The sequence below is a fragment of the Calypte anna genome, chromosome 1 (assembly GCF_003957555.1).
Source record: "Calypte anna isolate BGI_N300 chromosome 1, bCalAnn1_v1.p, whole genome shotgun sequence".
In the NCBI taxonomy this organism is placed as follows: domain Eukaryota; kingdom Metazoa; phylum Chordata; class Aves; order Apodiformes; family Trochilidae; genus Calypte; species Calypte anna.
Window position 1 is genome coordinate 63,334,975 of NC_044244.1, and position 27,362 is coordinate 63,362,336.

The 27,362-nt window shown below is 40.1% G+C and overlaps 1 protein-coding gene across 1 annotated transcript in view; it reads left to right on the forward strand.

The window, feature by feature from the left end:
* Positions 1 to 27,362, forward strand: part of CACNA1C (calcium voltage-gated channel subunit alpha1 C) — a 476,353-nt gene that overhangs the window by 344,720 nt on the left and 104,271 nt on the right. Inside the window, exons 10-13 of the mRNA XM_030469435.1 lie at positions 14,413 to 14,503; positions 23,319 to 23,345; positions 25,724 to 25,884; positions 26,688 to 26,913. Of these exons, the coding sequence (XP_030325295.1) occupies positions 14,413 to 14,503; positions 23,319 to 23,345; positions 25,724 to 25,884; positions 26,688 to 26,913 (505 nt within the window). The remainder of the gene's footprint in view (positions 1 to 14,412; positions 14,504 to 23,318; positions 23,346 to 25,723; positions 25,885 to 26,687; positions 26,914 to 27,362) is intronic.

The window sequence follows — 27,362 nt, forward strand, 5'->3', positions numbered from 1 at the left end:
ATCATCTGATAACTAAGAAAATATTAGCTGCAGTGACAACAGTTCGAGGCATTTCACAGGGGCACCTGGCAAGTGTTTCACCAGGTTTTTAGTAGGTGTGATAGATTCATTCTCTTTCACCTGGAGAGAGACAGGAGGACAAAAGAAGTGCTTTTTGGTGTTTGCTGCACCACCAGTTTCTTCTAGGGGAAAAAAACTCCATGTAAACAGGTGCAGAGGTTCCAAATCACTGTTTACTTGGATTGGAGTGGCAGCAACTCCCAGCTGTGTGCTATGCCCAGTGCATGCTCTGTGGCACCGTGGTGTTTTGCTACCTTGCCATCTTTTAAATAGCTTGTACATTGCTCTGAATATAAATACTACAGTTTGAGTACACTTACTAAAATGCCCTTATAAATGATAAGTCAGCTTTGGTTTTGTTGTGTGGTTGTTCTCTTCTTCACAGAGCTACTCAGGTTGCAAAATGCTGCATGCATTTGCACTACAGATGTGGAGCTTGGGTCTATAATTAGCATACTGCCTAGGAAAAGCTTCTGGGATGTTAGTTAACTCATTGGGCTGAATCACTCCTGCAGTCCTCAGGCAAAAGCCCTACTGAAGTTGCTGGGGATTTTGCCTGGGTAAGGACTTGGGCCCCGCTCTATTTCATCTGAGGTCAGTAACAAAACATGCAAGTGTCAGCACTTGACAATGTTGCCCAATGAGAGATCTCGATGTGCCAGAGGCTTCTCTGTGCTCATACATGACTTCAATATTGTGTAACTATCATCTGCCAAAGGGAGAGCATAGTCCAGATAGTGCTGTTTGCCCACTGCATAATTCTGCTGGCTAAAATGCAGCTGTGTCTGGCATGAATTTGACCCTCTGGCATTACAAGCATTTTGCTTTGTTAACTGTACTTAGAGAAATGTGGAATTGGACCCAGATAGAGTTTTATAACCGAAAAAGGAAAAAGAACATATATCAGAAAAGAATAAGAAATCATTTGTGAGGCTTCATAATGACCCTGTAGATAGTTGTGGTGGCAGAGTACCTAGAGCAATGGTAGTCAGCACGGTAGATGGGAGAAAGTGAAGTTGCCATTTAAAAGTTTCATTTTGGTTGTGTAATTTTCTGTGCAGCTGAAGTAATAAAAGAAAGACCATTTAGGGTGATTCTGCTTCCACTTTTGCCCCATGTTCCATCATTGTCAACAGAACTACGATGCCAACATTTGACTTTTTCTTTTTGGAATAAGAACAAAACTGAGAATAGACTTCCCTCCTGACTGTCTTCACATGTTAATTTCTTAATCCACAATTTTATTGTGAGTGAAAATGGAAGGAAGTGGTAGGGCCTTGCCCTTGTTCATTTTGTCTTTTCCCCATTTCCAGGAGGAGAAAGGAGATGCTTAGGGAAAAAAAATTAGTTTTCTCAACAAAGAGAAACAAAAAACTTTGGCATTTCAGTTATGCTTAGAAATGCTTCATATACATTAATTCTTTAAAAGATGTATGCAGCTAAATATTTGGAGAGGGGAAAAGGGTTATTCTGGGCTCTTTTGTAAAATTTAAGGAAAAAGGCACAGGAAGGCTAAAGATGTTCTCGAAGTCACCCTCCTTCCCAGTGCCAGAGGTTCTGACACTATTCTCTGCCCTTTAGACCAGAATTTTGATCTTGGATTGTATCACATAAGGCATTTATGGATGTGATCAGGGTACCTTTGAACAATCTTTCTTCTCCTAGAATTCACTGCAATCATCTTAATCACTTTAGTAGATACAATTTCCTTGCTTCCCTGAACATGTGAATGGTTGACTCTGTGTAAGTTAATCAACAGTCTGGGTTTTATTACCAATATAAATTAACAGCCCAGCTTTTATCAAAAGCTGCATGTAGGTTGTGTTCTGTAGATTTCACTACTTCACAGTTTTCATAATTTCTGTCTGAAATGAAGCTTTGATCATAGTACAAAAAGCGAGCAACCATTTGAAAACCTTCTTCCCCTTCTTTCTCTGCTAATAGTTACTGCTTAGAGTAGGTAAATCTTGTCTAACCAAACGTGATAAATAAGCAGTTTAGCACAAGCCTGGATTTTATGTCAAAGCACAGTATGGTGAAAACAATGTTTCCTTTGTTTGAATGGAGAGCAAAAGAAGCAAAATCTGCTGGTATGCAGGAACCCTCAGGGCAATTGTGTGGCCAGTGTTACAATATATAATTCTACAGTAATTTGTTCCAACATAGCATCAAAAGGTCTGGTGCTGTTTGGTGAAGTGGGAAAAGCATTTCTAGAAAGCAGAGATGAATAACTGTTCAGCTTAGGGAAGGTGGGCCAAACTCAGTCCTCTGTCTTACTCTAGCATCCAGCTCCTTGAGTGAGTACTGGTGAAAAGTGACAGCTCTGAGATAACTACTGACCCTGAAAAGGTCATTGCAGTGAGCATCCACAAATTCTGTGCTACTGCTGGCCCTTCTGCATGGAAGAATGGAGGGCAGTGGGGGAAGCAAACTCCAAACTCTGCTAATTTCTTCCCTCTGCCTCAATTTTCCTTCCTGGTCTCTTGCAGGCATCAAAAGCTCCATACATTAGGTTAGTTCCCAGGTGACTATAGTTCATGTCTGGGGAAAAAAAACAACACTTCTTCCTCTTTGGCTGAAAAAATTTTGGGATGATCTACCATGCGCTCTTGCTTTCTTCTAACTGGGAGTGTGGCTTTTATTGTTCATTTTACAGGTTTCTTCAGCTTCTTCCTTCCCTGACTCTTGTAACCTGAAATGCAAACAACATTACTCTGAGAACTGCTAGAGCAGTGATGTGTGACTGGCTACATATAGAGGCTGACATTAATGTTGATAGGGCATTAAGTTTACCTAATACAAAAGCTATTTCTGTAGCAAAGACTGTCTGGTGTGATAACACCTCTGTTTTGCCTGCTGAAAGAGATACTTATATTGATGTAGGAACCCTCTTATGGTACTAATATGTTACAGAAAAATATCTTTGAAGGTAAGGTTTTAGAGGAAATTCATTGTTTATATTGCTTAGGAAAACACCTTTGTGCAAATAAATTAATCTCCATCTCCCCTGCTGGAAAGAATTTCTTGAAGCTGTCAAGATTTATTCACTGCCACTCTGGTTCCCCTTCTCATGAAAGGACATTAGAGGAAACCGTCTCTGTGAAAATTGCTATTGCTACAGTTTCTATTGGATTGAATGTGCTTTATTTCCCATGATTTGAGAGGTGTAGAAGACATTCAGTACCAGGATCTACTACTTCTACTCTGCTCTCATGAGACCCCACCTGGACTCCTTTGCCCAGTTCTGAAGCCCCCAGCACAAGGACATGGATATGCTGGAGTGAGTCCTGAGGAGGGCCACAAAGACAACCAGGGGGCTGGAGCACCTCTCTAATGAGGACAGGCTGAGAGACTCAAGGTTGTTCAGCCTGGAGACATTGGATCAGGTTGCCCAGGGAAGCTGTGGATGCCCTTCCTTCACTGAAAGGGTTGTCAAGCACTGGAACAAGCTTGACACAGTGGAGTGACCATCCCATCTATTTAAAAGATGTGTAGATATGGTTCTTCAGGACATCGTTTAGTGGTGGACTTGGCAGTGCTTGGTTAGAGGTTGGACTTGATGATCTTGATGGTCTTTTCCAACCATAATGATTTTGTGATGCGTTTCACTTCTCCTCGTCCACTTGAAAAAGGACAGCAGTCAGACTTGTCCCTCTAAGTGCAAATTACGGAGGTCTCGTAGTGGACCCCAAGGATAGGTAACAGGGGAGTCACTGGATGAGGGCATTACCAACTACGTTGAAAATCTATAGGCTGTAGTAGCAGAAGGGTTAAGCTTCAGAACAAGGATGCAGTGACAGAGCTGCATGGATCCTCACAGATGTGCAGATAAAAATGTAAGTGTATTACCTAGCTGTTTGAAGAACCACGAGCAGAATAACAGGGCTATGCCAGGTCACAAATGAATTTCTTTAACACAGCTGTGTAAGGGAAGCTTGCATAACACCTGCCCACACTCAGCTTAGCTCAAGCTGTTGTTATCAGTCCCTCACTCTCCTGCATACTAGAAGTATTTGCAAACTGGGAATCTATTACTTCAAAGCCACTATAAAATGCCTGTTTCTTTGGCTCAGGGTAATTGACCTGTTCTCAATGCCCTGCTCAAGAGGTATAAAAGCTTTAATTACAGGTTTGACAAGCTGACTTTAAAGGCAACACTTTTTACCTTGAATTCTTTGCTTTTTCTCCTGGCTGCTCAGTAAAACACAGCCTGCCCAGCTAGCATCTCATGCTTCTGACTCATATGATATTGTGATAATAGTGTCTAGTATCAGACTAGTCATTATGTTAGCAGAAGTGACTGAAAGAACACCCCATGCAGGAGCAGCACACAAAATCACAAGCATCTTATTTACTAGGCACAGAAGGAATGTAGCAGACTAGGGTTTCAAAACAGAATTCAGTGAACATTTCAGAATAGGAGGGATGAGTTCCATTTCAGATGATGAAACTGAATAGAAGCTGTTCAGTATGATCCATGAATGCAACTGCAGGGGACCAGTTCTCACACAGCTCTGGTTCCAGAGTGACCTCGATCTGATATGTGTGTGTTGCTGTACCCGTCCATCAGTGAACTGAATTTCTTGATTGTTTACCAACAGGGAAGCATCATCCAGAAGCCTTTTCATGCATTCCACATGAATACTGCTATTAGAAAATGTCTGTACTTGCTGAGAATTAATCTTTGTCTTGCCCTGCCTAAGCAAAGGGACTTCTAAAAATGGACAGGGCCTTGCTTCTCTCTTCTTGATAATACTAATGCTTAAATATTTGAAGAAAATAACTCCTGAATTAAGTGTTTCCAGATGGAAAAAGCATACACTACTCTACACACTACTTGCAGGGTGGTATTTCAGGAGAAAATATTCAGCCACTTGTTCTTTCACACAGTCCCTTCATCTCTGGCCCAGCCTCTGCCCAAATACCCAGCCTGTCCTTTGAAATAATAATACAGCCCCATTTCTCCCTCACATTTGGGTTTCCTTTCCTTTGTGATGTTCTGACAACAAGGGCAAGCCTCCAGGAGACCAGTTTCCTTCTTCTATACCTGAGATAGTCTTCAGAGAGATCTACCCTCTCAGGAGCACAATTCCTACTTTAGATCCCTGGTTGCAGGGTTGTGCAAGCTTCAAAAAATGTCCAGTGCAAGCTACCAGGGCATGATTCCCTACCCACTGCACCATCCAAACCATCCTTTCTTTCCTGAAATATCCTCTTATGTGCTCTAGATCACAAACTGTAGGCCTCTTACCAAGTTTTAAGGCAGCACCCACCTTGAAATTACTTGTGACAGGCAGGAATGTCATAAAACAGCTGGAGCTGCATCTCTCACTTTAAAGCTTAGCAATCTATGTGGCAAGCAGCACTCCCTGGAGATTTTCTGATGACCTAAGCAGATCGACTTGGAACTAGCTTCTGCGATTATTTTTTTTTTTTTTGCTTCTCATTGACTCTGCACAGACAACAGATTCACAGGGCTGTGAACTGAAAGAACAGAGATGCTTCTGCTGAAATAGAGCTTCTTATCAAAGTTACTGCTTCACCACCCAGGTGTATATTTGTAAGGGTGGGCATATGGACAAATTCACACATCCAGAGGAATTTCAGGAAACATGTAGTCTGCTTTAAAACTACAGTTGTGCTTGAAACTTAGGTGCTGGTTATTTTCATCAATAATGGTGTGCTAGTGAGCAAAATATGAATAATGCCATGATTATTAGAGAGCCAAACCCAATCAAAATACTAGGGACTTTTTTTTTCCTTGTAGTTGTTGATTTTACTGTCTTGAGGGCACTCTGTGGTGTAGTTATTTTGTTCATGATCAATGTTTGTATCACTTCCCAGCACATTATCTGCAGTGTTTGCAGCTCTCGTTCCCCATTTCTAAGGTGCCTGCCAGACCAGCCTACAATAGTAGAATCTTTCTGTTTTTTTAAGTGAGATCCTCCTTCTTATTGTGCCTATGTCATTTTGCAGGGTAGATTCAGGTGTATTTGATGGCACTGCTGTTTTCTCCATTAAAAATCATAAAGAGTAAGAGAAATCTCGCAGAACCGTTCTGAATCTACTGTTGTGATTTGTTCAGGATCACAAAATACTGTTGAGTATCCTCAATTGTTCAATTGTTTTGCCTTTCCTTCTTTTTTATTTCTTTCTTTCTCTTTCTATTTTTTTTTTAATTTATTCCTTGAGAATTCTGTGGGAACTGGAGAGGTTGCTAAAAAGTTTTACAATGACACCAGAAACGTATGCTATAAACTATGCCCTGGCAAGTAAATGCCTAGCACTTTAGCCTATTAGTTTGTTGTTGTTGTTGTTGTTTTCTTTCTCCTAGCAAGGCAAACAAGTAATCTATCAGACAAGAAAACCAATCTAGGATGTCATAGGTGGATCCAGATTAGGAGAGAGACATCTTTCATGATCTGTTGGTGCAGCAGCCCATGTCCTTCTTCAGCCATATGGATTAAGAGAATTGTTAATTCCATTGCACTTGCAGGCAGTCACTCTGCAGTGAATGGACTCCTCTCATGGACTGAGATGTTTGTTCAGCAGTACAACCAGTCACCCAGGGACACTCTTGCCCCTTTTTAGCAGTAAGATTTCCCTTCTGTAAAGTCTGCTTTTGAGTGAGTCTTACATCCTTTGCTTAGCAGACACTTGAGATAACACAGGTCATGCAAAATATAATTTTGCCCTTCAGGCAGGAAAATGGGAAGAGGATTTTAAGTTCTTTCTTTCAAATACAGAACAGAACAGGTGTGAGGCTTGCGAAGTCTGTCTCTTGGCAGGGGCTGGAGTTTGACAGTGCCCATTCTTTGGTCTTTTGTGCAATGTGCATTCCACTTCCAGGTGAAATGAACAAATATTTGTGGAATACAGCATAGTACTGTCAATATCCCTGTAAAAAGAAGAAAAATGGTAGCTGTTTAAAGTAGCTGAGGAGTTTGTTGTAGCAAAATAAGTCCCAGGAACACTAATTAGTAGCAAGGTTATGCATGCATAGGAGTGCAATAATCTGAATGTGGTAATGACAGATCTGATAACCACATGTCTGCACAATTGATATATATCTCTCCTACTCCTCTTCATGTGTGGTATAAATTTACTCAGCCCATGATTATATCCCCTCAACATCATAGGATGTGTATGCACCTATGATAACATGAGTGGAAGAGGAGAAAGACATGTAGACCCAAGTCTTTTTATATAAAGTATGTACGTTGCAATTTTGTATTGTAAAATATATAATTTATCTCTGAATGAAACATTTGGTGATAAGATTCTCCATCTCAGTTTTGGCACTGTTTCTAATTTCTATTGCTCCATTTAGTAAAACAGTGCCACACTGCATCAGTCTTTCCTGATGCAGTCCAATGCCCAGCCTGGTTTTACAGTAATAGCAGGTCTTGTTACTACGTACCAGCTGTACCACCTTTGCTGCTGGGTGACTGGTGTAAAGATGGTTTTACTGAAAGCCTTTTTCTGAAGTGGATACAACTGGCCATCACTTTATGGCTCTTTATTACTACCCTAGATCCTGTGGCTGACCTTGAGTGAAAGCATGAATCAAGCTGCCTCTCCTTGCAATTGCAGTCATTTGTACGTAACCAGAAATTAGGTTAAACAAAGTGTGAATATTACATTTATTTATTGTAATATTGTGTTTCTGATACTGTCTGTATGAACACTGACCTCTGAGCCCTTGGTAAGCATTTTCCAAGCTTTTCCACAATTTTTTTCTGGATTCTTTTGTTTGTTTTTTTACTGTGCTAGATTTATTGCTGTATTCTCTCTATCTTTGGGAGAAATGCAACCACCAAGGTCCAACAAATATTTCAGGTTTCCTTTCCTCTTCTGTAGAAGATTTCATATTGCAGAACTCCTTTCCAGAACAGAAATTACAGGAGTTCTTCAGTCATATCCGGTATATTTTCCTGACAAAATCAGAAGGTCTAGAGATTTACCTGTGCACAGTTTACTTTCTGCAGGCTGCTACTCGCTGTTTGCTCCCAAGACACTGTATGCATGCAGTAGAAAGAAAGCTGTATCTTATTTGAATTAATGAATGAGATTAATGAGTGCAGCATTTCCAAAACAAGCAATGAGAAGAGGAAAGCTAGGCAATATTCACTTCTTAATTAAAACAAGGGCTCTCCACTGAAAAAATACGACTTGATTGATATTCTGACAGCTGCCCATAGACTCATTCATGAGATGATGGGCATGAGAGGCACCACGGGAAGCAGGGTTATTACTGGAGACACAGTCATTCACTTGATGCAGGTTCTGGTAAAGGAAGCATCCTGGCTAGTGCAATTTATTCCTGTGCTTGTTGCAAAAAGAAATCTTAAATCCCAGGTGGAGAATTCAGAGGACTTCTTTGCTCTTTAGATTTGCTTTATAGTTCAGCAAAGTCCCGCTAGGGAGACATTAGCATCAGTAGTAACTATAGTACTTAATGCTTATTATAATGTGTTTCATCTGCAGATCTCAGAGAGGTTTGCAAGGTGAGGGCAGAATTATAATCCCCCTTTTAGAGAAGCTGAACAGATACATAGAAAAGCTTTGTTGTATTTCTAAGCTGACACAATAAGGTGAAATGATGATGGAGTGATGTCAGGTCCTTCTGATCTCAAATACCAGCATGGGGAAAGGGGGTGATTTAGACACTTGTTTGCCAGGTTATTCAATACCAGTAGAAACTGGAGTGTTGGAGAAACTGGAGTCTAAGTGAGAGTATTAGAAAACACAATCAAATGTGTTGTTGCTTTTCTTAACCTGAAAACCCACTATGGATCTTTTTCAGTATGAATGAACATGCTGCTAGATGCACTGTTTCAAGTCAGGTACCTAACCCAAGAGCACATGGTAAATGCCCAGTCTGTCTACACAGTTGAGGAAGACATCAGTATGGCTTTCAGAAAACCTGTGATGAGAATCTATCAGCCTCTGCAGCCTAACTCAAACAGCTAAATCAGAGACATGAAGTCAGGTGATATGAATAGCCTCTGACATACCCAGTTCTAACAGAAATGCACTGATCTGCAGAGTCGTGCAGTAACATGGCACATTAAAATCTGTGAAAAGTTTATCTTTGTCTATATTTGTGGAACTGGGTACCCTTTGCCTGGACTTGATCTGCTCTGGATCTTAAATTGTCAGAGTATTAAAGTGATATTCAGCTGTTAGTGTTGTAATGTTATATAATCCATGGAGATAAATCCAAATATTAGAATTGCTTCCACTGCCAAGATGACCAACATAAATGCAAGATGCAACACTGATTATGTTTTTTCTGAACTGGGAGAAAATATTATTCTCCAAGTATATAAAGGAAAAATTATCTCAGGGCTAGACAGAAGGTTATTTGCTTGTGCCAGCTTTCTGTTTCAGTGGTTGGCTGTCTTTTGGCAGTCTGCCATCCCGTAATTCATTGCATGTCCATGGGGCATTTCATTGGAGAAGGGACATATGTTAGTGCAAGAGTAGAACTGGTGTCAATGCTTGATGCCAGTGACATGAAACAGAGGCTCTCAAAGGGTCTTGCACATCTGTCTGTCTAGCCAGTCACAGGCTGCAGACTCTTTGTCCGTATTTATGTCTGTTGGGTCTCATAGATAGAATTAACATAATATGAAGCATTTTTCAGATTAATTTTTAAGGAAGGTTTTCTTGTTGCTTTAGCTGCCACCAGGAATGCTGCATAAGTAATAGAAAATTGGAGTTTAGGTAGTCCAAGAGCCAAAATTCACATTCAGAGATGAGCCATGCTGTGGCACAATGCAAGAAGTGCAAAGCTTTCAGAAGAAAATGTAGAGACTATGAAGCCTACTGTTCCTTATGGTTTGCTCTCTGTTGAAACCATTAAATACTTGCATGGCTTTAAATATTTGTTCCAATTATTAGGTTTTTTTTTTTAAATTGCTATGCTAGTTGGAGAACATGTAACTAATGGGAGATTTAATCAACCACAGTGAATTATGGTTGTGATGATAAATTGTAAAAAAAGAGATTCTCATGTCAGCAAAGCCACCATGATTTGCTCCAGTAACAGGTACACTGGAACAGGCTGCCCAGAGAAGTTGTGGATGTAAGATCATTATAAGTGTTCCAGGTCAGGTTGGCTGGGTCTTTGAACAACTTGATCTAGTGACAGATGCCCCTGCCCATAGCAGGAAGGGTGGACTGGATGGTCTTTAAAGGTCCCTTCTATCATTCTGTGAAATATTTAATATCTTCTGTGTGACCTCTCCTTGTGTTATTTTTAGTGGTTAACTGTACTGATTTGATTGAAGAGAGCTGCCCGCTCTGTGTGCTCATTGCCCTCTTAGCTGGACTGCTGCCCCTGGTGTAGTCAGCCAAAGGCAAGCTGCCTGATGAAAATGTCTTCTCACCCCTTTAACAACCTCCTATCCCTTTGGATGGACAGGTATGGGGACAGAGTTGTTCTCTACTGTCAAGAAGTCACCTATGTCCAATACTGATATTTCATTGTATGACTTAATACCTTATGATACTATGTGAGCAGCTGAATAATATGCACAGATTGATCACTTCCTTGCCCATGCTGCAGTTTGGACACTGAAGCACCTTCAAAGCAAAGTATGTGGTAAATGGAAGGTTTGATGGTCTTCTTGAAGGCTGGGAAATGGAGAGTCCCTCTATGCCTGGAACCACTCCTGTAAGAAAGCATAAGTCACTGGACACACATGGCATAGGAGGCAAGGCACCAAGATTTCCACTGCTAAATTGCTTTTGCCCAGGTGGGAAGAAATCTGCATTCTTGCCTTTGTCTCAGCTCCCAAATTTAGTGGGCTGAAGTGGCCACTGAGATGGCAAAGTCTCTATACCATACACCTAAACATAACTCCAGTCAGGTCTAGAGCCCACCATTTAGGAAAAAAACATCTTTTCCTTATTAAAACATTCCTTTGGTGGATACCACCAGTATTGTTGGTACATGGTTTCAGTAATTAATTTTTCAGACTGCAAAAAATGCCTTCCTTTTTTCTAGACTAGAGCTTGTGTGTCTTTGAGAACTAAGTCAGAAGAAAGCCATCTGAGCAGTAGTTGGTCTACTTCCTCTTGTATTCCACCCCCTTTTATGGACAACTCCTCTGCAGTATCTTCTATTTTCAGGATTTGTTAACTGGTCTGAATGAACCTCACACCATCTGCATACATAATTTTCCCTTGATATTGAAGGTGATGTGAGGTGCCAGGTAATGCAAGTGATTGTCCTGTTGAGAGCATACCACACTGGGGAATGCAGTTCTTATCTCCTTTTCTCCTGACCTTTAAACTTGTAGGCTACTGTTCCTTTAATACTTGAGAGCATCTTAATACTTTTTATTGTCCTTAACATTTTCCATTGGTGAAGTAATAATAAACACCTGTGAACTCTTACCACCAAACTGGCCTGAGCCACAGGTGTCTCTTCAGCCCATGTGCCACTGCACCTGCATCCCTCCCTTTACTTAAATTTGGCTTTCTGCTGCAGTAAGATTAGGGGAGCATGAAATATGCCTTAAGATGTCTCTGTGCATGCATCTACGATCTGTGCGGGCTGAGGACTTCTGTGAATAATAGGCAGAGGATCAATGTTAAGTAATGCCATGAAAAGCTGTGCAACAGGAGGACATCAGAGGGAGAATGCCACATGTGAACAAAAGAAAATAATGAGACATAGTATAGGGATATCCTAGTTTGAGTAAGATGGTGTACATCTGAGTGCTTGGTGATGGTTGTTAATCTCTAGAGATGGTGAAATACAGAGAAATGTGATTACTCAAACAACTTTCTTTTAGCAGTTTTAGAACTGTCTCTGACAGTTTTGAAAGAGTTTCTAGATATCAGAGAGGTTTAGGAAGGATGTCAATGAATCCCATTCAGAAATAGGCTAGTCCAGATTCTGACCCTAATGGTCAGGGCAAAACCTCAGGATACATTGAAATTACCTAAGCCTTTTGCTAGGTAGTAAAACAAGAAGAGTTTTGTCATGGACATCACTGGGAAAAGGATTTGACCCATAAACTTAAAATCAGCAACTTCCTGTTCTCAGAAGCAAGATACAAAAAGGATCAGAAAGGAAGGGTTACCCTCTGATGATCTGCTATGATATTTCAGACTGCCGTATACCTTTCCATTCTGTACTTTTAATTCACATGATGAAGTTTTCAGACAGCAGTGGATGTCATGTGTAAGCTGAGTTCCTTGTTTTTTTCTTTTGCCTGTCACTGGCTGCATGTTCTCTATTGATGTCTTGTTCCTGGTACTTGACACTGACCATCTTGTCTGTGAAAGGAAGCACCCCAGCTGGCTTGCCTGATAAGAAGAAAGGAAAGTTTGCTTGGTTTAGTCACTCCACAGAAACTCATGGTAATGTTCCACAACACTATGTGTCCACGCTGCATTATATCTGTGTGTGTGTGCCTATATATTTGTATGCAGACTGACATATAATATAGCTTTGTATATTTCTGCATGTACACGCCTTGCTTTTTCGATTGCTTGTGCAGTGTCCTCTTCATGCATCCAAGAGAATAAGCTGCTCTGCAAATCAATCTCTTGTTAGTGTCTTAAAATTTTATTTCCATTTGCAAATAAGCTCAAATATGTCTTGGAAGTGCTTTTACCCCATCTCCAAAGCTGACTTGTGAAATATCAGCGTTTTGGGTTTTTTCTTGAAGGGACCAAGAATTTTAATTATGAATGTTATTTTTTCTTTCAGCTTACTTGATTGTTTCATGTGCCTCAAAATATAAATTGAGTTGATTCCTTAATTCGTCTTGCCAAATAGACAAGAAGTAAAACACCTAGTCTTCATAAAGGAATGGGCACCACTGGAGAGCAATGTTTCTTTGTTATGTCAAGAGTGCTAGAGAATCCATTATTTCACATGGTCATAAGAATACAGCACAAGAACTTCAGATTTCCTAAGACATACATTGTAAGCTTGTGAGTTGTTGGGATGGAATGAAGGAAAGACAATTCTGTTTGAGCAACATTTCTACCATATTGCTTTCAGAACAGAAGCCTAGGACCTCTTTGGAAGAACCTTCCGAGAGCTTTATAGCCTCTGAAAGATTCTGAAATGGTCCCACAGTCCATTAAACTTCTGCCCAATTGAAATGCAGAACATATTTGGTCTACATTGCCTCCTTTTACTCCAAGGTCCCACAAATCCTTATGTTCTTAGTACAGGCTATTAGAAGCCTCTCCAATGGCTAACAGTGCATGCTCTGAGTCTCATCCCAGATATATATCCAACTGCTAATAAACGTCATATTCTGAAGTTCTACCAGGCATCTGAGAGGTCTGTTTAAATCCTCCATCATTCAGCTCTAAGTATAAGTTTTTTCATTTGTGTATTTGATAAGTTGGGAGAAGGGAAGAGGATGTATATTGGATCCTGTCCATTGTTCCAACTTACAATGGATGATATTATAGTAAGGAGTTATTAGAGCTCATCTAGGAGCTGGAAGCAACTGTTGGAATGGCAATAATGTTGGGGGGGGGAGGATCTGCAGGAGCAAATAAAATACTGAGATTTGATAACAGATAAAAAAATTGACAGGCCCTTAAATCCAGATGAGAAAGGTTCACAGCTAAGGTTGCTTTCATTTGATGTTTGTTCCATGACACTTCTGTAAAAGCCTAGGAGATTTAGTCTAGTTCTTAGTTAGTGAGTGTCAAAATAAAGTCCACAACATAGTCAATATTCATCAATTCCTTTCCTGGTAATATCTGAATCAGTCAGAGAGTCTGCATTCCCCTCTCATCCCTATAGGGCCAGTTTACATGTGTGAGTCTGAAACACCTTAATGGTTAGTATATGATAGGTGAACCATCAGTATTGTTTATGTGGCACTTGCTATCAGACTAACACAAGCTGTTTGTCTGAATTCATGTCAGTTGGGTACTTTGCATTCTATTCATAGTACAAAAGATTGGGTGGGCAGTGAGGTGTTTGGGCTGGTGCAAGTAAAGGGACATTTTTTTAAAAGCATTCCATTGAACCAAACAAAAGCTTCTTGCTGGCTTTGCTAGGTTCTCCAATTTTCAAATGTTTTCATTCATAAAATTTCCAGGAACTGACTCTGAAAAAAAGCTAGCAGCTGCTTCTTCCCTTTTCTTTAGCATTTGAGTAACCTGTGTATGTTCCTGAAGTCTATCTGCCCAACCTGGTCTGTGCAAGGAGGCATTAGACTTGCTCAGCAAATTGCTTAATCCTCAGGAGCTGCAGCTGAAGGTCTTTTCATTAAGCCAGTTCCTTCACTCATGTCATTCATTAATAGACGTGTCAGGTTCTAATGGCCAACCCTCTCTCTTTCTTCCCTTTGACTCTTGCAGTGAGCATGCCCACCAGTGAGACCGAGTCCGTGAACACAGACAACGTCCCTGGAACAGATATTGAAGGAGAAAACTGCGGTGCTAGGCTAGCGTGAGTACATATACACAGATATACGGACGTAGGGGTTGGATTGAGCTTCATGAGTAAAAGCTAGGACAAGTGTCAGCCTTTTTAAGGAGAAGAAAGCCCCACAGTGGGTGAAAGCAGAGGGTGCAGAAGATCTATTCATCCCAATTCTTATCTTAATTGCAATGTAAACTCACTCTGGATGTTACTGGAGAGCCTCTCTGTTTACATAGATGTAAATAAAGCACAGAATGTCCAGGATAAGCAAATCTGGTTCTGTGTAATAGCTCAAAGAAGAACTGATGGATAGTAGTGTTCATATTTAAAAATTCCTCTTTGGTGATAGATAATCAAATCTAGTAAATGTAGACCAAATAGTGGAAATTATTGGTCTATTTTAATTTCTGAAATGATTCCTGTACACTTTACAGTCTCTTGTAATACATGAATGATAACTCCTATCCTGCAGCCTGAATTACACTCTTCAAATGCTGAACACAATGCTGCAGTGACAAAGAAATAAATTTATTAGTAAGGAATAATGTCTCCTGAAATTGCACCATTGCAGTTAATGGAGATGCTCAAGAATGTGACAGAAAGCACCAACGGAATACCATATCATATGTTGTATTTTATAGCATCACTGAGAGAAATAATGAGCAAGAGGAGACCTTTCTTCCCTTTTGCATGACTTGAACAAGAACAGACTTTATGCTGTGGGGGAATATGTTAGTCCCTGCAGATGTCCATGAAAAATGGGCTAAGCATATCAGTGCTATAGCTTGTACCATGCTGGAGTATTTTGATACCCTTTCCTGTCCTTAGACATAACTTGAGCCCTTTAGTGTTGGTGAAATGCTCATCATAAGTGTGTAAGAAATTATCTGGTCTCTCAGAGCTGTGGTCCAACTGCCCCAGTGTTCACATCCTGACAATGATAGGAGGTCAAGTGCACGAACCTGGCAATTTCCTATGCTGTAGTCCCCTGCCATTCATGAATTCATCTGAACCCACTAACACTGTCTCTCATTGCAATCTCCTGTGGCAACAAATTTCAGAAGTTTACTACCATCTGTTTAGGAAAGTACTTCCTTGTATCTGTTTTAAGCTGATCTACTACTACTTACAGTCAACATTGTTTCCTACTAATACTGTGAGATTTAGTGATCAACAGTTCCACATTCATCTTATCTAGCATTTTGTGACTTCTTAAACCTTGATTGTATCTCCCGCACAGTCTTTGCCCCCTCTACAAAGTGAAGTGGAGGAGATCATATCCGCTTTACAAATATGATATGTAGAATATGTTGTAAATTCAATCTGTTGTCCTGTAAGCATCAGCTCACAAACTTACAAACTCCAGAAGAAATAAGGAATAATTTGTGATAGCTTTCCTTCACCTGCCCATGGCTACTCACCTGCTGAGTCCTTGAGTTTAGTTTATGAACCCTTTTCTGAAGGTACAAGACTAGATCTATTCATAGCACTGAGGCAGCTGTAGCCCTTTCTTTAGCACTCCACCAAGAAGCTATATGTGACAAGAGCTGCTTGTGCTCTTGTCACATTACAGAAAGCAGCAGCTGGATATGTGACCACTTATTCCAGCTGGATCCAATTTAGAGAACCATCTCCATTCTGCAGTTGTGACTCCCAAAACAATAGATCCCCTGGTGCTACAGAGAGCCAACAACAATGGCAACTGTTACTATGACATTGCATATATTTTTAATATTACAGCTTGCATTAATTTAATGTCCTTAATCTCGAAGGATCCTAAAGCACTTTACAAACTGTAAAGCAGGGATTGTTTTCACGGCGTTCGAGTTCAGTCACCTTTAGGGTAAAATCTGACAGATGTTTAAAAACAAAGGGCACAAGTGTATGAGGAGAGGTATAAGGGATATGTATGTATGTATCCCTCATCCCTGTGTATGAGGGATAGCTTGTTTTTCACTGAAACTGAATGGGGAATTTTAGCAAGCAGAACGTAATTATCTTGGCTGGAGTGTGGCCAGGATAGCTGAAGTTAGACCCAACTCTAAAGATAAATATTACTTAGAGTGTAGTTTACTTAAAACAGCCCACAGGAGAATGGCCATACTGTGATCTGGCCCCACAGTCACTATTCTCCTCGTATTGGGAGAAATTATGGCTACACCAAATAGATTTTAGGGAAGAAGGTATAGGAAAATGACTGGAAAACAACTTCATTTCTTCTTCCCATGTCACAAATGTTAAAAAAGGGACTTAAGTTTCACAAGAGCAGGACATGTAAGATTCAGGGACATAAACAATTTCCTTGCCATTTTACACTTCATTTGAAAGTGAGTGATGAATAGTAAAGGAATTGAAGTCTTTTATTGAGACGGGTGCTTTTTTACCCATTATCCAAGGACAGCTAAGATCCTCAAGGCCTCAATCAGATTGCTTTTCATCTCTAAGAGATGGATAGGCTCCTTCATCCAAAATGAGTGACTGTATTATTGTATTTGAAATTCTGGAGTGGGATGAACATTTTTCCAATGCTTCCTGCTTTTGTAAAATGTTTGTTTCAAACTTATGAGCTGCAAATACCTTAGTTATGTCTAAATTCAGATCTGCCTTTGATTCAGAGACTTGGAGTCCTCTCTGGTTTGCTTTTTTACTGCATGACACTCTCAAGCAGGCAGAAAAACTAGCTTTCCTGTGATCAAGAAATATTAAGTCCCCTTCTCACCTGGTCCCCATTTAAACCCCCTATAGGCCAATATGCTGTCTAGAACATAAAAATGTAAGCAAGAATTTATTTCAGCATTTTCTTTTATTGGAACCTGACTAAGAGAATCAGAATTCGGCCTCGTGTTCAAGAATAGAGATAATTCATGTGGGAAGTCAATTGAGTTTTTCAAATTAATTCCTCATCTAGTATTCGTGAATTTCAGTAAGCATTCATAATTGCAGTCATGCCATCCTGATTAAGACTAAGATCCTATTGAAGACTAGGCCTGGATTTCTAAGAAGTCATCTGCCCTCTGGAATTTGTTTTTACAGTGGAAATGGATAGATAAACTTTTTGTTTGACTGTTAAGTTTCATCTATTGCACATTAGTCTTAATTTTTACCAGCCTGCTAAAATCACCTGGTGACCATGAATCCCCATTGCCTTCCTATAAATTTTTTTTTTCCCAGAGGGCAGAGGCTGCACTGGGCAAGTTGCTACCAGATATGACTGAAGTAACAGGGAGATTTCAAGTCAAAGGTAATATATCTATTTATTTAGTGGCATCAGACTGCTAGGGCATTTAACCACCCCAGCACCAACACCATGGTTACAGGGTGAGCTTTCCATCATCAGTACACTCATGTTAGAATGAAAAAAGTACCCAGGACACTGAAAGAAAAAACACCGCTATTGAAGATAACTTAGAATTACTGGGTGTTCTTTCTGTTCTTATAAAAAGCTGTAGAGCTTTGAAAGGCTGGGTCTGTAAATGGCAGAAAGACGTGCTTGAGAAGCCAGGATCAAGAATGCCTTTTGGAAAAGGAGATCTTCCCTGACAGCCTTTCTCAGCTCCACAGAGACATATGCTGAGTGAGATCAGGAGAGTACCTCTCAAACACAAGCTATTGTCTACTGATGAATTGTCTCAAAGAAGCTTTTGTTTCTATAGTATCCATATTATAGAAACTGCCTTCATCAGCTGTGCTGTCTGGACCAATGCCAGTCTTCAATCCAGCAGAAGGAATTTCAGAAAGAATCTAACATGTAAACCTTCTTTGCTTATTGTGTAAATCCAGTGTCTTGGAACTCAAACAGGAAAAGAAACCTCATTCATATTAATTCCTGGTGTAATTCTGTTGCCATCAGAAGAGCTGTGTTCTCTTCTTAACATGGGTGTTAGCTTTAATAGGCATCTGACTTTGAGAAAAAGGTGGTTTAGTGTTCAACAGGACATTGAAAAGCATCCCACAACTTCTGTCATCCTGTCATGGTTTTGCCTTGAACTGCACTGACATCTATCCTGCAGTGGAAATACAACACACAACTGCTTTTATCCTCAAGGACATTTGGAAATGGACCTTACCTACTTCTGATGTGTCTCAGCTCTTATAACCTGTTGCCTCTGAGTACAAAGAAATGTGTTTCCTCTGCAGCAAGCCTCAGTGGGATAAACCCAGAACTAGGAGCAATGAGTTTCTGTTTACAGGATAGCTTTATACCCAGGACTTAGCAATAGCGAGTTATTTCCCTGAGCCTCTACAGTTACTGCTGTGTAGGGGCTTGGATTCCTGAGGACAGGCTATTGCTCATAATCAGTAGTAATCTGTTCTGTGCGGGATGTCAGTATATATAATCTTCCAGTACAACCAGAATGTTAATTTTCTAGCACAACCAGACAGATCTGGAGTGCCACAATAGAGCTTGCTTTTATACATATGTATTAGCTATAAAAAAGACCTTTGTGGGAACTAATGTTTCATAAAGCCTCAATAGAAAAGTGAAGCACTTGAGCTCAAAGGGGAAAAGAGCTTAAAATTATCTGCTTTCACTGAAACAATAAGCCACTTGGTGTTTTCACCTTGGTCAGGATTTCCATACATTTTGGGGACAGTTCAACTGCTTTTTCCACCAAAGAGGGTTGAAAGGATAAAAGAAATTGAACTTACACTGGCTTTCTTACTGAAAACAGTGTGTCCTGAAAATACGATGAATGATGACAGTTTTCTGTGGTGTCTGAACCAGCAGTGATTTTTCCTTGGAGCTTTTCTGTCTGAGAACACAATTCCTATGCAGTTCTTGCAGTAACCAGTGTAGGAGCTAATGGTAAAAGTGAAAGAGTCAGTTTGCTTACAGGTTTGATACAGCTGCTGCTGGTTTTCACTTTATGAAAAGATAGTCTCCTTCTTTCCATCTTCCCCCAAGACTGCATCACATCAGAAGATAAGAAAAGTCTGCCAAAAGCTCTGAAACCACTGGTGACTTTAGCAGGAAAACACACAGGATCGACCCGTATGTGTCAGCCTCAGCTACTGCTCTCCAATTTATTATAAGGAAGGTGCTTTCACATTCACAGTCACCTCTAGATATGTGTCTAAAGGACAATAGCATGCCCTTGTGGAGGAGGAATTATCTTCCTACTTCAGATTCAGTGACAGAACTTGCCTGTGACTTGCCCCAGGGATAGTAAGATTATTCACTAAATGCTGAAGTAAAAAGCACCAGAAGAGGCATCACTCTGTGGACTCTGCTGAAATTCAGTGATTTCCTCAGCAGGAGGATCTCAGTCCACAACACAACTCATGTTCTTCAGGGCTAGTCTTCTGTTCTGTGTTGCTGGAAGCTTTTAATTAATGGTCAGAAATGAGAAATGGTCATTGCATGCCCCTCTAGTGTTAATTGCATTGTACAGGCACAAGGATGGAGTCCCGTTGCTTCAGTTTGAATCACAGAGGCATAGCTGAGTGTAGATCTTGGTCCTAACACTTTAGTAAACTGAGAGATTATTAGATATGCAGCATGCATTCCTGAAAATGTCATTCCACTATATGCTCTTGTCCACAGTAATATGTGGAAAAAAAAACCCTTGGGAGGGCATCTTCTGTCCAGGGATGCCAGGATCCCGACTAGAAGGAACAAAATGTCATCAGCAGGAATAGAGAGACTGTTCGCTGCATGAATGCACAGTATTGCACCAAAACAGAACCAACATCACACCAGGTTTGTGTTCTCACAGTCTTAAAATCTGTTGGATTCCTACAGTGCAGCTCTTTGGATGTTCCCCAAAGCTGTGTAGAACAGAGGCATAGTAAGTAAATTTCTGTGTTTTACTGAGATCTTTTATTAGTATCCAAGGGCTTTTCTAAGTCCTCGTGAAGATAGTTGTCTATAAGAGGGAGCATATAGTGTAAAAATAGTTGTGACCAGCATACCAGATAATTTCATGATCATGGGTAGTGCCTTCTACACCCAGAAAATGTTTCTAACGTGGCCTTTGTGTCATGCTTAGAGATCTATAAAATTTTTCCCTAATTGTTTGTTGTGTATAAAATCATACAAAGTCCTAAATGCCTGTTATACAAGAATGTCACAACCTTCACAAGTACAGTTTCTTCTCTCTGGTGTTGATCATGAACAAAGAAATGAGGCTTCATCTCTCAGATTGTAGGATATCTTCTACATTTGAATTATGGTGGTTATCCTGAGCTTATGCTGATAAAATCTTTAAATTTTACTGTATGTGGTACATGACTATGTAAAGTTAGAAGAGCTTTAGGGAATTTAAAAGATAACTAGCCAAAGTAGAGGTCTGATTTTTGTATTTGTCTTTCTAAATTATAATCTATGTTACATGGTTCCTATGAAAGAAACACCAGTGGTTTTTTCTATAGGTTCTTATACCGTGATTTTGAAAATCAGTTTCTCAACACATTCCAGAGATGGACAGAAATGGGGACACTCTCTTTCTTGCAATGACATAAGGGTTGCAGGATACCATAGATTCAAAAGATCTGTGTTTAAACTTATCAAAGAATCTGTTCCACATGGAACTTCTGGCAAATACCAGTTTGGAGTGTCACAAAGAGGCCACAGCAAGGCCCCAAGTCCAGAATATTTGACAGCCTCTAGTGATGTTATGAAAGTTTATATATATATGGCTTAATTAATGCTTGTTTTGAAAGAAAACAGTTTCTTGACCTTAAGGGTCATTTGAAATATTTGTTTCAGGTTCGGGCACAGTGTTTTCAGAATCAATTATTATACAGTTCATGTTTCCAAAATTTTGTTTCACTCTTGGATTCTGCCTCTAAATATAAATCTCTTCCTCCTTCCTTGTCCTGTTCTATATATATAACACACCCACATGTGATAAAGCCTTCTGCCATAGCAGTAAGGCAATGGTGGCGGGGGGGCTGTAGCTATCCTGTAGGCACACTGAATGCACTTGGCTGCTGCTCATAATGCTCCAAAGATATAATTATCTCATGCATGATGAGTACTATACCTGCCACATCTCTTCTGCTTAAATAAATAAAAGATTCCTTAAATGCCACATAGCTTCCTTACTGGAAGCCATTAGGCAGAGAGGTCACCAGAGGACTTCACTCCCTGTCACTCGTTTTCCATCTAGCAGGTTCCCTATGACATCTCTCTTGCTCTCTTTTCCCCCCTCCCCAGCCTTTTTCCATGAAAGTCCTTGCCATCTCCTTTCCAGTGCCCAGTTTCCTCTTTCATTGTGACTTTCTTTTTTTTTTTTTTCCCCCGTCTTTGTGTGAGCTTTCTTTCCTGTTGCCTCTAAATGTGATCCATTATGATTTGTAGACAGGGCTTACCAAGCTATAATTCTTAGTGAGAAGTTGGGACAGTGTTAACATCAGGGATTCTCTTTGTAGGTACTTCACTTCTCATCACTTTTAAAGCTTTCTTTGACACTGAAGCATAATTTAGCATTCTGTTCAGCCAGTTCATTATTTCTTCTTTATCAAAAGAGTTCTTGAGTATGTCTCTAACCACACTGTTGCCTAGTATGTGGCCTAGACAAGCTGCCTGTGACACAGCAGGAATGATGTATTCAGTGCAAAGGCTTTTTTTATTTTTTATTTTTTGGCTTGGACCATCTGCTGTTGAAATGTTCCTCTCACTAAAATCTCTTCCACATAAGGAACTGACCCATCACTGATTACTTGTCAGTGACTGATGTCCTCAGACAGGGATATGACCATTTTTAAGACTGCTACAGAAAGTAGTGCTAGATGCTTTAAGAAGTACTTTGTCCCATGTATACTAACAGTGATTCTATTTTTAAGCCAATACAGTGCTGACTGTTGTCAACAATTAATCACTTTCCTATCACAGAGGGAACCTTAAGAAATGTTTCAGCCTAGGAGAAATATCTTGTTCATAGTCACTCGCCAGATTCTCATTCCTTCTACCATTTTTAATAGATTTTGCAGCTACTTAAATCACTTCTGACTCATGTCATCGCATCTACACACCTTTATTTCTCTCTCTGCTCCATTACAAATGTACTAAAACACAGCTAAAGAGTTCAGAGGCTTTAAAGGACATATGTCAAGCAGAGCAAAACAATGATTAGAGAACTGGGCTCTGTCTCTAGCTCTGCCTATGACTTCTCATACAAAGCTAGAATTAGACATTTAAATATATACATATAGAGGGAGCATGTGCAAATTTTCGTGAATGCTTAATTCCCAAAATTTCATTGATAGCAACAGAATCTGTTAATGCTCAGACCCTTTTGAATTCAAACCAATTTACAGAGATAGCAAAGACAAATAAGTGTTAGTATCTAAGTTTAACAATATCCACCACATGCTGTTTTTCCTTCAATTGCTGGGGAAAAAAAAAAAAAAAGTGTTATTTTCCCCATGGTTTTATAATGTGCTTATATATCCTGAAGTGATAGGTGATGTGTGAAAGCAACAAGTCTGTCTGTATAAAGGCATAAATATTTCAATATAAAAAAAAAACCAAAACCTAGTGACTAAAAGAAAAAAGATGCATACTTGAGAGATAGATTTGGTGACAGATACAGAGCATTCCTAGCATAAGCCCAGCCTTTTACCTAAGAGAAGAGCTAGTTCATTGATCTCTCTAGGGGGTAGGATTCCAGTACATCACAGCTCCTGCTTCCTGACTCCCAACAAAATACAGGATTTGTGTATCAGGGAATTCTAGCCCTGCCCAGTGCCTACATTGACTTAAAGAGGATTTAAGAGGAAAACAGTATCCATTAAAATTTTGATTGATCTTAACTTTGTCACTTTCTATTGCTATTTTCATAAAAGCCTGGGAGGCATGAGACAGCTTCAGAATTTAATGGCCGTTCTTATCTTTCAGGCATCGAATCTCAAAATCAAAGTTTAGGTAAGTAAATTGACTTTTGTTCCTTTCCACTGATTTTGTTCCTTGATTTGTGAAATGGTTTACTCTTGCATCTGTGGGACACAGTGGTGATTTTAGGACATACTGCTAAGCTTGTCAAATTTTAGTTAATTTTTCATCTATCAAAAATAAAGTGCTTTTTATTAGCTTCATAATGAAATAAGGCACAGGAACTACTGACACTGTTTCACTCAGATGTACCCATCTTATTGCTACCTACATATCTCCAGATATAAAATATAAAAGAAGAAGAAATCACGTAATTATACTGCATCTGTCAACATCAACCCTAGCAGCTCAAGGATCTCTTTTTTGCACTACTCTACTTTGCTTGATCTTTCAGCTGATGAGTTTTGCATCTCACTTGTGGAAAGCTCCCTTCCACCACGGGATATGTGGAGTTTTTATGGTGATATTTGTTCTTCTGTTGACTTAAAGCTTTTGAAAATGTGAAGCAGTCCCCTCGTGGTCATTTGTGGTTTCAAGATTTACTGAATTCATGGAACCTGGTTGTTGAGGTTTCTAGTTCTCCAGGAGAGCCCAGCTGCCTCCATAACCCTGAATCCAAAGTCAATTTTATAAAAAATTAAATTGATTTATAGAATAAATGGAACAAATGAGCAACATTGTCCTTCAATGTACCTAAATAATGAACAGTAATGTGAATTCAGGAATGCTCAGATGCAGACGACCTAGCTACATGCTTCCTTGTGCAAAGACTTGCATACATTATCACATTGCTACAATCTGTGGATTTATTTGTACGTAGGTGTAACTACAAAAATATCACCTGCATCATTGCATCATCATGGGCATGCACCGTTGTGCAGGAGTACACACAGAAGTGTGTTGGATTGCTAATGATTTAATTACATGCCCGTGAATGCCTAAGTGTTGTGGTCATTTTGAAAGTTGAGACAACTGTTTCTTGTCTCAAATCCACTGCAGGGCACACAACCTTAATTAAACGTTCATGCTAGCTAGACTGGATGCCTTTATCAAGTGCATGACTAAGTCAGCTGGGATTTGATTACCTGTGAAAATGTTGCAAAATTCATTCATGTTCACATTCCCTGGGTTTAGTTTATATAGATGCTGAACCCTGACCATGAGGTTGGCCACAGTTTATCACTGGTTATACAAGAGAAGGCTAACAAAGAAAAGTTTTTTTTTCCTGTAATATTTTCAATGTGTGTGTCTCTTAAGAGACATGCACACATGCACATATGTATATAATATCTATATAAAAATATTAGATTTATTATACAGTGGCAAGTGTTGCCTGGAAACGGGTTGCTATGCAAGTTAAATTCTGAAGAGTAGGAGGTGTGTAATTAGCTTTAAATATCTTCTGTGGTTAGTAATTACCCTCAGAAATCAGTGACACAAGGGAATGTGTTCATGGAAGGCAAGTTTTAGAAGGTCTGTTGATTAGCAAATGATATCTGTAGTTCGAGGCCTGAAGATGCGATGTTGAGATCCCCTAGATTTTGTTTTTCTGTTTAGAGTTAGCTCTCAAACTGGGCTTAATCCTGAACATTCCTGAATGCTGGAAATGCTCCATGGATTTTATTTGACCTTACCTCTCCAAGGAGTTAATCCACAGGTCCGTGGTACATGGCGGGTTTCTTTTCATAGACTATCCTGAGACTCTGCAAGGTCCTATTGCAGGCCATAAGTATTAAATACAAAAAGAATAATTAATTTTTGTGGGACCTGAGCTAAAAACCCTCTCAGGTTAGAGGCAATGGATGACAAGATAATTACCTGGAGAACAGGAGGCTTGTTCCAGTACTTGAAGGGCTTATTTCCAGTACTTGAAGGGGAGACTACAGGTGTGTGGAGAATAGTTTAAACCTTAAAGAGGGAGATTTAGATTAGATATTAGGACGTAATTCTTTAATGTGAGAGTGATGAGATGGTAAACAGGGTGCACAGGGAAATTGTGGCTTCCCTCTCCCTGGAAGTGTTCATCCAACCCAGGTTGGATGAGTCCTTGAACAACCTGGTCTAGTGGTAGGTGTCCCTGTTCATGCAGGGGGGTTGGAACTGGACAGTCTTTAAGGTCTCTTCCAACAGTAGCCATTCTAAGACATTGTCTGAAGAAGTTTATTATTTGTTTATTAACCCCAAAATATTGCAAATTGGTTTCAGAATAACTGTGTTCCTGTAGCTAAAGGAAGGATGGTAGCAACTGTCGACTCAGATAATAGTGAGAGAACATTTCTCAGGGTGAACTTTAAAGTTACTCTCAGCCACTCTTGAACAATAAATCAAGAGCAGAGTGTCTCTTGACTGAAACTTGAAATAGCCTAGGGATCTCTATCTGAAAAGAATTTTTCCTTTTCCAATTTTCCAAGTCGCTACTGGCGCCGATGGAATCGATTCTGCAGAAGAAAGTGCCGTGCTGCTGTCAAGTCCAATGTTTTCTACTGGCTCGTGATCTTCCTTGTGTTTCTCAACACCCTCACCATTGCCTCTGAACACTACAACCAGCCAGACTGGCTCACAGAGGTCCAAGGTGAGGAGAGGCTGATAGCTCTGTTTATTATGGTTGTGTCAAGAAAGAGGGCTGAGGGAGGAGCTGATGCATCAGGCCACAAAATGTGAAAAGGACCAGATATAGCTTCAGGTAGATCTCTGTCTGAGGAGGATCTCAGGTAATAGAACAAAATACCTGCCCACAAGGGGAGAAGCTTCATGGAAAACCTAAGCTCCTTGTTTCCAGCCAAAGCACATTCTACTGAGTATAAGAGAAATCAGGAGCTTATGCTAAATATATATTTGCAGCAACTGGATTCCCAATTTATGGATAGTTTCTAAGGTTCTCCACAATTTTCCCTGAAACAGCATTTATGGCACATTCTAGTTACCAGGGAGGTGAGGAGGGAAGAGTGATTTGTAAAGTTCTTCTGTCTGCAGAACAGTTGAATCCTCACTGGAGGTGAGAGCAGCTGAAAAGCTTAATTAAGCAACAGTAGGTAGCACAGCAGCTCTTCTATTCCCACTCTCATCTGCAGATGACAAGTGTGATGGGAGGTTGTGCACAGGAAGGCATGTCCCTGGCATGGAGGTTGTGTGACTGTGTAATACATCACAGCTGTATGTGCAATACCTAAGAATCTTCTAAGCATCTTTGTAAAACATTTCTCTAGATGAGATGTCCACACTTTTGAAGTCCATTCATTGGAGCAAGTTTATATGAAGTTAATCTTCCAGACTGATCCCAGAAGGGGTTTCTTATAGGCAAGGGCCAATGGATAGCTGTGATGAACTTTCAACTAAGTTTCATTAATCTCTTTCTTTTTTTCTATTTTTCATGAGACACTGCCAATAAGGTGCTGCTAGCTCTTTTCACGGCTGAGATGCTGCTGAAGATGTACAGCCTTGGTCTCCAGGCCTATTTTGTGTCCCTCTTCAACCGCTTTGACTGTTTCATTGTGTGTGGAGGAATCCTGGAAACGATTCTGGTTGAGACGAAGATCATGTCACCACTGGGCATTTCAGTATTGAGATGTGTTCGACTCCTAAGGATATTTAAAATCACAAGGTACTTTTATGGTTTTTGTGAATGAAGGAGGGTTGCTGCTCAGTGTACAACATATATATGTATAAGTCACTCACATCCCTGTATTTTCACTTTTTCTACCACTAATTGGTGGTGAAAGTGCTAAGCTGACAGTCCTCATCTTCTGGGGTAGATGAGGAAGAGCTCTATAAATTGGATATCCCTGAAGTGAGTGGTAGGTCCTGCTGAGGAGTCTGGTACAAGGGGCTGGTGGAAGCTGTTGCACGCTTCAATGTTTGACAGAGGAACCCATGCCAGGTCCAGTAGGAGACAGTGTGAACACCAGCTTGCTAGGACATTGCTAGCCCTTCTTCAAAGGAGTCAGGCATGTAGCAGCAGCTTGAAGTAGATACCACACTTTTTCATACTCCAGTATCCCCTATTTTTCCTTTTCTTTCTTTCTCCTCTCCCTCTACATAAAGTCTCTGCTT